The 13420-nt window shown below is 43.4% G+C and overlaps 1 protein-coding gene across 3 annotated transcripts; it reads left to right on the top strand.

The window, feature by feature from the left end:
• Positions 1-1380: 1380 nt before the first annotated feature.
• TIMM10 (translocase of inner mitochondrial membrane 10) lies at positions 1381-5189 on the top strand. Of its 3 annotated transcripts, XM_048486752.1 has the most exons (4): positions 1495-1680; positions 2208-2261; positions 2705-2802; positions 4873-5189. In XM_048486752.1, the coding sequence occupies exons 3-4, from the start codon at positions 2732-2734 to the stop codon at positions 5072-5074; spliced, it is 273 nt and encodes a 90-aa protein (XP_048342709.1). In that variant the 5' UTR covers positions 1495-1680; positions 2208-2261; positions 2705-2731; the 3' UTR covers positions 5075-5189. The 3 variants fall into 3 exon arrangements, with proteins under 3 accessions (XP_048342708.1, XP_048342709.1, XP_048342706.1); XM_048486751.1 differs by lacking the exons at positions 1495-1680; positions 2208-2261 and adding an exon at positions 1381-1488; XM_048486749.1 differs by lacking the exon at positions 2208-2261.
• The last annotated feature ends 8231 nt before the right edge of the window (positions 5190-13420 follow it).

Here is a 13420-nt window from a genome sequence, read left to right as displayed (position 1 = left end):
CTAGCCTACAATTACTGGGTTATTGTGAAGATACAATGGAGGAATGTTGTAAACTACTTTGGGACCTTATTGTGAAGAAATGTGGGGTATAAACAAAGTAAATAAATATTAATAAACTCACAAATCTCTGTTTGGTGACAAAGTGTCATATGCTTTCTCTTCTCCAACCAGTGACAAGTTCCAGGACTCAGGAGAACTATGGAATTTTGTTTCCTTTAGATGACAGTTTAATGACACAGTTGCTTTATTTACCAATATACAGGCAAAGTGGAGTACATAACCATATGGCAGCAGCTCCACAACCACTGTAACCTCAGATCAAAGGCCCACTGTGAATCTCAAACTGAAAAAATGAATCTTGTTTTAAAGCTTTACTGTATATGCCCTGTTTTTGTCCTCGTCTTTAGAATCACTACAAAGAAAAGCAGGTATGCTATATTTTAAAAAGTGATATAGAACTAAACATAGCATTTCATAATCCATGGCCTCTCCTCAATTTTATTTCTAAGTGACATCAACAGTCCGTATTATGGTGATGTACGTACAGTAAAGTATAACCATCTCCACCACCATGCTGGGTCCTGAGTCTCTAGAGGCAAGGTTGCCAACTAAAGGTTAGAAACTTCCTGGATATTTGGGGGAGGGGGATGCCTGGGAAGAGCAGGGCTTGGGGAGTAGTGTGACCAAAGGGTGGGGGTACAATGCCATACAGTCCATATGCCAAAGCAATTTTCTCCAGGGAAACTGATCTCTGTAGTCTGAAAATCTGTCGTAATTATGGGAGACCTGGCAGTCCGTCCGTTTGTCCGCCCCCCCACCCCCCGCAAAGTGTTTCTACACACCCAAGATGTTTGGGTTTCAGATCTATTACTGCTTCCTCCCGCGGCAAAAACTGGTGCTACTTATACACTTTTCTGCGCAACACACCTCCAATTGTTTATCCCAGCTGATGCAGGGCTGGCTTGGGAAATATCGTCACCCATTTGGTGTTAAAATTCACTGCTAAAGCGGGAGTTGCTTCAGGCAATACTTTAGTGAGAAACACCTTTTATAATAATCGCACAGCAGTCCGGCAAATTGTAGAGAGAAAGCACGCAAAGTTTCCAGTCTGTTCCTGTCTTGTTATTCACTTTTCATTGAATTAAGGAAATGTAACGCTGCTGGCAAACTGTACCAACATCATTTCTGCCGGCTTCATATTCTCCGGGTTCTTCAGGACCACGACCGAACATCTTCCTAAATTCCAGGGTGAGATATGCTGCTGGGCCAAAATTTAAAACCTTCAAGGAGACAGAACCCACCCGATCTCTCCACCTGTTTCCCTTCCCGCTCCGCTGCCGTAAGTGTCCCAAGGGACACCGAGAGCGACGGCCCAGAAGGCCCAGGAAGACTCTATGGTTCGTGCGAAAGGAGTGGACGGTCTACTGCCGGAAATGCCTTCTCGTGTTTCCGGTCTGTACCTAAGGGTTGGAGCTAGCGTCACTGGCGGTAAGGAAGAAGTGCTGCCTGCATGGGGAGAGACTGTGTGCGGCATGGCTCATCCTGGCCTTGCATGGGGTTGTAATTGCGCAGAGGAGGGCAGGTTGGGAGGCAGCGGCTGCGAGTGACTGACGTGGAACTTTATTCCGTCTCTTAGAAATAAGAGTTTCCATCTTCCCTAGATGGTCTACTCTGGACTGGGTAAATCCTGGAGATTTGAGGGTTGAGGCTGAAGAGGCGGGGTTTATTGGACATCGGCATCATGTCACAGAGTCCACGCTCCATTTATTATTATTATTATTCTGGGCTATGGATCTCTGTAATCTGGAGATCGGGTGTAATCCCACATCTCCAGACGCCACTTGGAGGCTGGCAACCCTAATTCTCACTTCATTCCTGATCAACCCCTGAAGCAGCTACGAGCTTTTAAACTCGGGGGGGGGGGGGTGTTAGTTCATAGATCTAGATGGAATATGCCTTAGCAGATCAATATTCTTTAGACACTTTAGCTGCCTGTAATTATCAGGGCCAATCTTGGTTTTCTAGTATAGTCCCTCTGGTGGATTGTTTCCCTGTTTTTCTTTTGGTGATACCATCTTAAAATGTTATGAGTGTGGGTTTCTGGACCTTCCATTTTTCAGAATTTAGCTATTTCTCCATGGTCTCTAGAAGTTGTTCCTGAGTGAATAATGAATACATTTAATCTCTTGTTCACATGTATGTCACAGATTGCATATTAATGCAATGTTCAGCCTGCTGCTTCATGTACTGAAGCTCCTGAGGTATGTTTTGATTGGTTAACATATTTTAGGATGGCTGTGTTTTTTCAGGTATTTTAAAAATATCAAATAGAAACATTCTCTTTGTTTAAATTAGTGTGGGTGAATAAATATAATACCTTCAGCAACTTGTTGCAGTGTAACTGGAGGACTCAGTCTCTGACTTGACCCTTGGTATAAGAATAAAGGCACTTTAGAAGATTTTAGTGTGCAAAATGCTGGAGAGTAGAATAGTAAGACAGCTCCTTATTGCTAAATCATTGATCTATTAGACTGGGTGGGGTGTTAACACATTCAATTTTATTAGCTATTAAAATTACCTGATCCATAATAAGGTGCAAGTACTGTGAAACTCAGCAAAATACTAAAATGCTGAGTGGGTGGCAAGTTACATAGATCATGGGTACGTGACTATAGGGTTTTTATGCTTTGTGCTTTTCCTGTAGCATCAAGGATAAATCCCTGGAAGTGTGATGGATCCTCTGAGGGCGCAGCAGCTGGCAGCTGAGCTGGAAGTAGAGATGATGGCTGATATGTACAACAGGTGCTGATCAGTGTGTGCTCTGCAAGGGTATTCTGCAGTTGTCTTTGTATGGGAGGTTCCAGTATGAGGTGCTGTGATTTTTGTGGGTGCCAGATGTATAATCTCATGTACTTTATGCCATGGTCTATATTCTGCAGATAGTTTTTAGCCTAGTCTGTCCCCTTTCCCCAGTTCTTCTCTCACAAAAATTACGATTTCACATTAGCATCTTAGAATAACATCTGAATGGCCTTTTTGGGCCAGACCATCTCAGAGTGGCCAATCGGATGCTGCTAGGTCGCTCATAGAAGGGCAACCATCCTCCCTTGAATAGGTCTTCCACATATGGCTTCTAAAAATAGAGAGTCCAAGTAACAGTAATGGTTAATAGATATTGATAGGCTTTTATCCTCCAAAGATTACAGTGCTGCCTTAAGCAGAGTTACACTCTTCTCAGTCCATTAGCTGTCACTTCATCTCTTGGCAGTCAATTGTTAATGATTGCAATCAATTTCATTTGGGGAACTCTGAGTTCTAATATTATTCATAATTATGTAACCTTCTGTGATGTCTCCTCTTAAAACTGTCTTTCAAAGTCACAAACACTTCCATTGTTACTCATAGGCAAAGTATTTCCTCTGACAGGACTTCTGTCTATCTACTAGAGGTACAAAACTGGAATGCAAATGAGTTTGGAAGACAAATGGGGAGAAGCTTATTTTTTCTTTGTCACTGAACCACTAGGATATCCTCCCTGTTTGCTTGGTTTTGACACTTTTGAATAATTTACAAAGTAGGTGATATTGCTGAGTAGGAAACAGAGTTTTGTAGAATCCCAAGAAAAGAGTCAACCAGAAGGATTCCTTGACTGGGTCAAAAGGACACCAGCTTCTTTGGCAAGAACCGGCACTAGGAAAGAAGGTTATCGAGGTAGTGAAGTCATGGCATACTGGTGAGAACTTGACACCAAGAAGTGGTATAACTGTAGGCATTTGTGTAAATGTTTTGCAAATGAGAGCATCTTGGAATTAAGAGTACAAATTTCATCTGGTATTTTATTTTCTTTGCAACTCTTGTTTTTGTCTCCAGTTAGGCGTGTTCCTCATTTCTTTTTGTTACCTAGGTGTAGAACTCAGCACTTATCCTTGTTGAATTGCATCTTGTTCACATCTGCCCACTTTTTCAGTATGTTCAGATCTCGTTAAAGTCTATATCATCTGGTGTGTTTACTGCTTCTCCCAATTTGATGTCATCTGCTAATTAAATTAGTCCCTCCAAACCCTCATACAGATAATTTATAAAAACATTGAAAAATACCTGGCCTGGAACTGAGCCCTGTGGCACCCCACTGGACACCTCCTCTATTCAGCTGTAATGCCATTGACAACTATTGTTTTGAGGTTCTCCAGCCAGCTCCCTATCCACTTAGCTATCCTAGAGTCCAGTCCGTAGTCCTCTAGTTCGCAGTCCACAGTTTCTTCTTTCCAATCTCACCCTTTTCCAGGTCACCTTAAGCTGCTGTTCTCCACAGCCTCACTCAGTTGGACTCGTTTCCAACTCAACTTAGGGCTCTCTTGAACTCACCATCATTCCGTCAACTCCCATTGGCTACTCTTAGGGAGAGGCAGAACCTAACCTGTTCGTCACAGACTCCTTGTCTGTGTTAATATACATCTTGCGTATTATGCATTAGACTGTATCATGTGAGTTAGGATCTGTGAAACTCTGGAGTACCTTGAGCTCATTGAGAGAGCAAATCCTAATTCTGAAGGGTCCATGGTACAGAATAAGTTTAGTTTGTTTCAGCAAAATCTAAATCATTTGTTTATTTAATGGTTTAGGCATAGTTTCCCTCAGAAAAGCAGAGGTGGGGTAATGGTAGCAAGAAGTGCCTCTATGCTGTTTGGAGGGCTTGGACAGCTATATCAGAGATTCTTAGAACTTTAAAGGTAAGTTCATGGAATTTTAGGCATCTCTAGATGGGAACATAAGCTATAGATGAGAGCTGGGAGATGTTCATTTTGGCTAACCAAAAAAGTAGAGCTGGAGCTGCCATTGTCTCATGTTCTCTCTTGTCTTGTTTTGTCCCAGAATGACCAGTGCCTGCCATCGCAAATGTGTGCCTCCACACTACAAGGAGGCTGAGCTGTCAAAGGGGGAGTCGGTGTGTTTGGATCGTTGTGTCGCTAAGTATTTGGATATCCATGAACGCATGGGCAAGAAATTGACAGAGCTCTCAATGCAGGATGAAGAACTGATGAAGAGGATGCAGCAAGGGGCTGGGACAGCATAACACCCTTCCACTTGTTAAAGGGCAGCATGTTGACTGCCACCTCCTCTCCCAACTTAGTGCCTGATCGCCATGCTGATTTTTTCCTTTGCCAATAAAATGTTAAGGTTGTATCTCCTCTGCTGACTGCTAAGTTTGCTGGAGCTTTTCCTTCCCTGAGTAGACCTACTAAAGGAATAAAGACAAGCAAAGAGTGTCCTGTGATGGAGACAGTTTAGCTGCACTTGTCCAAATTTTATTTTCAGCCTGAAGCCGAAGGTGGAAGAGTGAAGTGCCTTGGGCCGTGGTCAGTCCTTGAATGTGACTTTTCTTAGGCAAAATCCAGGAAGTTTGCATCACTTGCAGAGAAACTGGTCTCCCCCATTCAGTCCATGAACTATTTCTGGACACCTAATTAAAAGTTTGTTGTAGGAATAACTGGAAGGTGTTATGGCCTCCATCACATAAGCATGTTACTCTATCAAAGTGAATTATGCCAGTAAAAAATAGAAAATAACTCATGAGGGGCAGTGGCGTACCTAGGCAAACTTGAGCCCTGGGCAAAACCTGAGTTTGATGCCCCCCCCCCGGGCAGTCACCCTCCCCCACCGTGACCAAACAAAATTTTTTTCCACTAGGTCGTTTCAAAGTCACCATCACATTATAGAACATCCCCCAACTCACAAATCTGAACACAGCAGAAATATTTTTTGGAAAACATTTTCAAAATGCTTTCAAAATGTTTTATTACTGCTATGAAAACGTTTTATGGTGTTGTATCCAGTCCCCCCAATTGGGGGAAACAGCATCACTTTCAATGTTTTTTAAACTGGGGACCCCAGATTCTCTCTTTAAGGTGCATTTAAAAGGAGAATCTGGGCTCCCAAGTTTAAATAAGTGATGCTGGAATCCACCCCCAAACAGCATTATTTTCAATGGTGTTTAAACTAGGGAGCCCAGATTCTCCTTTTAAATCCACCTGAAAGGGAGAATCTGGGGTCCCCAGTTTAAACAACATTGGAAGTGATGCTGTTTTGGGGTGGATTTTCTCCCAACCTGAAACAGCATCACTTTCAATGTTTAAACTGAGGACCTCAGATTCTCCCTTTAAATCCACGTCGAAGGGGGTGGATTTAATAATAGTAATAATAACCTTTCTTAGGCATTGAGAGAATAAAAGAAATAAAGAAAACAAGCATTGGCAGGAAGGGGGTGGATTTAAAAGGAAAATCTGGGGAAATGCCTGCTGTCAGGGGTGAAATTATTAAGATAGCAGCACCAAAATTTCAGAGTATCTTCATGAGACCCTACTCATGATACCACCCAGGTTTGGTGAAGTTTGGTTCAAGGGGTCCAAAGTTATCGACCCTCAAAGGTGTAACCCCCATCTCCTATTGGCTCCCATTGGAAACAATAGGGGATGAGGCACTCCCTTTGGGAGTCCATAACTTTGGACTCCCTGAACCAAACCTCACCAAACCTGGGTGATATCATCAGGAGAGTCTCCCAAAAAATCCCTGAAATTTTGGTGCTGCTAGCCTAAAAACTGCGCCCTCTACAGGCCAAAAATGAAAAAACACAGACGAACCTGCATTTTGCACCCCCCACAAGGCAGCGCCCAGGGCAACTGCCCACTTTGCCCAATGGGAGGAACGCCTCTGATGAGGGGTAAAGATTACTTGCAGAAGAGCACGCCATTTGCCAATTATGTGCAGCTTGCTACAAGGTGCAAAAAATAAAGTCTATAAATAGCCACTGTGCTGGAAGATTAATAACAGATGCTTATAGCTGAATTCTGTTGAAAATGCTATTAGAAGAGATGAATTTCATTACAGTCTGACTTCAGTGTTGGAGCAGATTTTAAGTAGGCATGGCAAACAGGATAATGGATACGAATCATATTTGTATCTGTTGTAATCTTGTATACATGTTGTAGGCTTCTTGCTGAGTTCCAGCAAGGGACATAAGCAGGTAGAAATCGCTTCTTTTTCATGTCTACTGTTGGTTCTTGCATGAATCCAATCAAGCCAGTGTGGTGTAGTGCTTAAAGTGCCAGACTAGAAGACCCAGGTTCAGATTTGTACTCTGCCATAGAAGCTGGCTGGATGACTGTGTACTGGTCACACACATTTAGCCTAAACTATCTCAGAAAGGAGAAGAGGAAGCCAACGTAAGCTAATTTGGGTCCCAGGTTGGGGAGCAGGCAGGATGTAAGTGACGCAGATAAATAAATTCATGGCATGGCAACTGCACTGCTGTGCATCTGAATTGTAGTGCCATGTGGATTACTCACTGTGGTTGGAGGTAGGCATTGTTACCCCTGTCTGTTGGTGTTAGCAAAACAACTAGCTTTTGGTCACTTGAACAAGTGAGCTAATCTGGGAAAGAACAATCCTAAATCACATGCCAGTCCAAGGGAGGAGGGTGGGGTATCAGTAAAACTGTGTCATCTCATATTCAATTGGAATGCACATTATCCCACAGGTGGTTCCTTTTAGTGTAGTTGCTTCAACTCTGAAAAGTGGGAAATGAGCAGTTAAGGGAGCTTTTGCTCTTGTCTGGTACTAAGAATGAAAGTGGCCGCAGTCTCAGAAGACGTCCAGCAGGGGGAACTAAAGCCTGCAATATGGTTGGTTTTTGCAGCATTGCATGCTATGTACTGGGCCCCAAGGCCTTTGCAAGAGTTCCAGAGAGAACAGAAAGAGGAGCAGATTATGCTATCACAGTAACAAGGACGAACAACAGCATGCTTCTGGCAAGAATTAAGTGCATATACATCTAATTTAGGGTGCCCTGAGAAGAAAACCACAGAACTGTGACATGCTGGAATATTTGATATGTGACTATCGATACAAAATATTGGTAAACTAGCGAACAGTCTGCCAACCTTCGCTTCATCTGCAAACAGACACTGCAAGTCAAAGTTGCCGCTTTGATGTGCTTATGAAGCCATATTCTTTCCCATCTCACCCAATCTGGGTTTTTGTTGGGAGTCTTCAGGCCATTTAACTACAATTTGAATTGTATATGTAAATGTAAGTCACTTTGTGTTATCTGGTGTAAAGGAGGCAGCATATTGCTGTTTTGCATTCAGTTGCTGTAGTTGAGTGCCTCCAGCATCGTTTAATCTGGCAGCACTTAAACAACCTGTTTGGTTTTTTAACAAAGATAATTTTATCCATAATTTCGTCTAAAAGAAAAATGTAATGGTTCTGTGTCTCTCAGTGAGGCAGCAAAATTGACTCATCCACAGAACCACAGACAAGAGAGGATTTCTGCATACTTGGAGGAGCATCCAGCTAGGAGCAAAAATGCTAGTCCGCAAATTTAAAAAGTATCACCTTCCACAATAGCCTAATGAGGATTGAACATTCTTCTCGTCTTCCAGGAAGCACGATACATTGGTGAGGGTAGTTGAGTTACAGTGAAAGAGAAAACTGGGGCAGGGATCTGTTTATGTTCCTAAATGGTGTGAGTATCCTGCCCTGATAGCCTCAAAACTTAGTACATGGTGGTACATGGCTTAGCAGCTGAGGCTCACAGCTGCGTGAGCAGAAAGCTCATTTATTCGTGGTGCTCGGCAATCTGGTGCTGTTGTGGGAGGGATTCACTATTGCTCATCCTTCTATGATATGGAGGCTCCTAATTTGTTGCCTGTAATACTAGACCTCGGACCATGACATTTGACAAGAAGGCAGCAAACAGGACCACGTATAAATAAGGTTTTCTGTCTGTTTTATATTTAGTAGGTATACAAGAGAAATTTCTTAAAACGAAAACCTTAAGAAAATAAATTGATGAGGACTGAATCTGTACATGGCCCAATTCCCATCAGCCTGATGGGAATTGTAGTCCATGAACATCTGGAGTGCCATAGGTTCCCCACTACAGGCCTGGGCTGTTCAGGACAGTTGAGTCCAGTTCAAGGAAGGAAAACATGGGAATGGGGAAATTGGCTAGCTCTTCATACCTAATGGAGGTGGGGGTGTAGTTGTCTGTTGTAGCAAAATAGTCTTGTGGCACCAACAATATTTATTCCAGCATATGTTTTTGTGGTCCAGAGCCCAGTTCTTCAGATTCTAATATTAGAATAACATTTAATTAGTCTAGAGTATCACCAGTCTCCTGTTTAGGGTTGCCAACAGACCTGGATAAAAATGTTCCTGCCAGGGGCATAACGAGGCAGCCCTGGGCAAACTGTAGCCCTGGGCAAAACCTGAGTTGGATGCCCCCCCCCCTCCGCCCATGGGCAGCCACTCCACCACAACCAAATTTTTTTTGCATCAGGACATTGGTGCCTGCAGGGGGTGTATTTTAAAACATATCAGCACCAACATTTCAGCATATCATCAGGAGACTGTCCTTATGCGACTCCCCAGGTTTGGTGAGGTTTGGTTCAAGGAGTCCAAAGTTATGGACTCCCAAAGGGGGTGCCCCCATCCCCCATTGTTTCCAATGGGAGCTAATAGGAGATGGGGGCTACAGTTTTGAGGGTCCATAACTTTGGCCCCCCCCTAGATAAACTGCAACCAAACCTGGCAGTAGTCCTGAAGGCAGTCTCCTGATGAGACCCTGAAAGTTTTGAGACTGTGCCTTCAAAAATGCCCCGCCCCCAGCCTGCAACCCCCATGGACAGCAATACAGAAAACTCAATGCAATTTACAAGATTCTTGGGCAAATTTTGGAATGTTCCTGCAGGGGCGCATTTTGGACAGGATGTATCGGCACCAAAATTTCTGGGTATCATCGTGGAAACTGTCCTTATGGGTACCCCCAAAGTTTCAGGTGCAGTTTGGTTTTAGGGGGTCCAAAGTTAGCATGGACCCTCAGCAAGGTACCCCCCATCCCACATTATTTGCTAAGGAGTTGGGGGATTCCCCTTTTGGGGGTCCATAACTTTGGACCTCCTGAAGCAAACTGCACCAAACCTTGGGGGTGCCATCATGTTTCCAGTCTCCAGATGATACCATGAAATTTTGGTGCTGATAAATCCAAGAAATGCCCTCCCTACAGAGAACATCCTGAAATTTTGCTCCAAGAACCTTTGTTCTCCCTTGAGTTTTCTGCATTGCTGTCAATGGGGAGTTGCAGGCGACCCCAGGCACATCTTTTGAAGGCACAGTCTCAAAAAACTCAGCAGTCTCATCAGGAGACTGCCCTAATGATTTCCCAAAAAGTTTGGTGCAGTTTGGTTCTAGGGTTCAAAGTTATGTGACCCTCAAAGGCCTGTAGCCCCATCTTCCCTATTAGCTCCCATTTAAGGAAACAATGGGGATAGGGGCATTCTTGCAGGAGCCCATAACTTTGGACTCCCTGAACCAAACCTCACCAAACTTGGGGGGTTGCATAAGGACAGTCCCCTGATGATACGCTGAAAATTTGGTGCCGCTAGCCTAAAAACTGCGCCCCCTGCAGGCCACAAATGGAAAACCACTAGAAATACCCAAAAACGAACCCAGCATTTTGATGCCCCCCACAAGGTGATGCCCTGGGCAGCTGCCCACCTTGCCCAATGGGCATTACACCAGTGGTTCCTGCTCCTTTAATAGTGGCTTAGGAATAGACCACCAAAAGTTTTCATAACACAGAGGTAAATAGCATCCCATTAAGCCTCCATTAAGGTGGCAGGGCAGTTTTTCCAGGCCTCTTGGCAACTGAAGTTGCGCTATTGTACTAAACAAGGAATTTCCTATTCACTTATTCCCTTGTGATTCCTCAAATCAGTCAAAAAACATTTGTAATGTTTTAGGTGGCCAGTAGGGGGCATAGAGCTGGGCTTGTGAACTACTTTCCAGTCACAATGTATAAGCAACCACTTTCAGCTCTGTTAAATTTGGATATTTTTAAAATAAGCACGGCTCATAATTGGGCCTTTAAAAATTTTTTAGCCTCATTTTATATTTTCTAATTAAGTAGCAACTGTGTTTAGCCAAAGGGTGACTTATTCAATTAGAGATGCTTAAAGCAATTAGAAGTTATTTAAAACCACAAGCTGGAAGTTATTTGGCAAACCCTTGCAGTTTTGCCTCCTGTTCAGGGCGTGATGCCATGCTGTGGTTCCTTTTATGGACTCCAGAACTCTGAGCACACCCTGTTGTGGCGGGAAAGGGCAGCCCACGTTTCAAACACAATTAAGGACAGGTGTGTTTTTATATGTCAATTTATGAGGTGATTTTTTGGGGAGATGTTCTACAGTGGTGCTGTTTAGATGTTATAACTTGGGAGAAGGCTTTCTGTGTATGTTTCATGGAACCCTTGTAAGTAACAAAAAGATTCTGGAAGTATGCTCCAGTTAGTGCTGGTGTCAGCTGGGAATATACCTCAAAACAGTGACTACTTATTTGCATGTTGTAGGGGGGATATCACTAGTGCTGGGTGAGTTGGCTTTCTGGCCATTAGGCATTCTGTCATAGAGGAACCCCTCATGAAGTCCTACTCCATGGTTCCTGGAAGAGAATTTGAATAGCCTGTGAGCTATTTGTGGAACCCTCAGTCACATGCATTTCTGCAAAACTGTGTGTTGGGGGGGGGGGGGAGAATCTTGCCAAAGGTCACTAGTCAGGCCACCAGTCAGCAATATTTGGAGTTATTTCCAACTGTCTCAGCTAATTTTTGCTTCCTGTGTGTTTTCGTTAATCAAGTTCATTTTCCTCCACTTCTCTCCTTATGGCCGGTTTTACAGCTCAATGGCCGGTTTTACAGCTCAATGGCCGGTTTTACAGCTCAATCTCGAGGGATCACAAGCAACTGCTGGCTCAACAGCTCTGTTGCTTGTACTGCTGGGATTCAGTTCTGTGCTGGTGATGCTGTTGCCACCATCGATGCTTATATCCTATCCACAAGGCTGTAATTCTGTTGGAAAGGTTTCTAGGGCAAATGGGATGGAGCTGGGTATTTCTGCACTTTTCAGGTACAGATGGCCACTTGAACTGCAGAAAAGCAAGTTTGCATTTGTTCCACCAAAAGGAAAAACTGCACCGAGGGCTCAGATAGACTTGCCTGATTCTTATGCATTCAATTCTGCCTGGAGCCGTAACCTGCATTCTTCTTCACTTTGCTTGGCATTCCTGTTGTATGCAATTGCAATCGATGAACGGCTGATTAAAACAATTGAAATGCTGTTCTGCCTTTAGGGGCACAGCTCCCTAGTCCTATTCACCCTGCTAATTATCCACCTGTACTTCTCTGCACTTGCCCTTTCCAAAAATCAAATCACTTAGTTGCATTTTTAGTTCCAGTTAAATTAGACTGGACTAACTCAAACTCATAGTCGCGAAGCAAGGTTATTCCTAACAATCATTTTATCTATCATAGCATATTCTGCAGGATGAAGGAATTTGGTTCTGTACGTATCCAGGGGCTGTTGGAGAAGAACTGAATGGAGGAATTACAGGCTGGACATAATACGCAATACATTGAAGCCCCTTGAAAGGAGCTGTGCTTCAGAACTGTATAAACAATCTCAGGGCATTTCTCTTCTGGCACAGTTCCATGTGACGCTGTCAGAAATAAATTGGAGAAATGTGAATGAGAAAGGTGTTGTCAGCCATAAGATGGAGAGCTCTCAGGTTAGAAAAATGTGCTCAAACTTTGGCAGGGAATGAATCATTGATGAACTGGGAGGAGGGAGTAGCGAGAGGGCTGAGTTCTGGATCCGCCTGGGCTATTCATAGTTTTCATGAATGTGCATGCTGGAGGGGTAAAACGTGTTTGTCTACATCTTCAGGGATATAAAACCGGAACTTCCAATTCGGTAGAGGACAGAATGAAAATGGAAAATGACATTGATAAATGGAAGCACTGGCTGACAACAATAACAGCAACAACAAACAGCGTTGCACTGAAATTTGCCACAACAGAAAGAGAAGCTGAAAGAATATGCAAAGTGATCGTCAAAACGGAACTAAAGAGTCTACAGTGCTTGCTGCCTGAGACCTTTTGTGGTATAATGTCATTGCAAAGGCATTTTGAACCGTACAAGCAGAAATGTGTGGAGGATTCAACCACAGTAAAACCCTTGTGCAATTATATATTCTGTGCTATATCCAGAAGAAAGTCTTACTGAGTTCAGTGCAACTTTCTTCCAGGTAAGCCTGTTCAGGATTATATCATTCATTTCTGAGGAAGTTTTTAACATATGCTTAACTCCCCACCCACACACGTACACAATGGGACCAAGCTTGTTTCAAACAAGGGGACAGGAAGTCAAAGGGCTACATTATTAAGGGACTCGTGCCACTACTGACCCATGGTGTGACATCACATCATGATGTTTACTAGGTGAACTGTTTACAGAGTGGTTTGCCATTGCTTTCATCAGTCATCTACACTTTATCCCCAGCAAGCTGGGACTATTCATTTTATTGATCT

The sequence above is a fragment of the Sphaerodactylus townsendi genome, linkage group LG02 (genome assembly GCF_021028975.2).
Source record: "Sphaerodactylus townsendi isolate TG3544 linkage group LG02, MPM_Stown_v2.3, whole genome shotgun sequence".
NCBI classification, from domain to species: Eukaryota; Metazoa; Chordata; class Lepidosauria; order Squamata; family Sphaerodactylidae; genus Sphaerodactylus; species Sphaerodactylus townsendi.
Note: the sequence above shows the minus strand (reverse complement) of the source record. Positions and strands in the feature narration are given on the sequence as shown.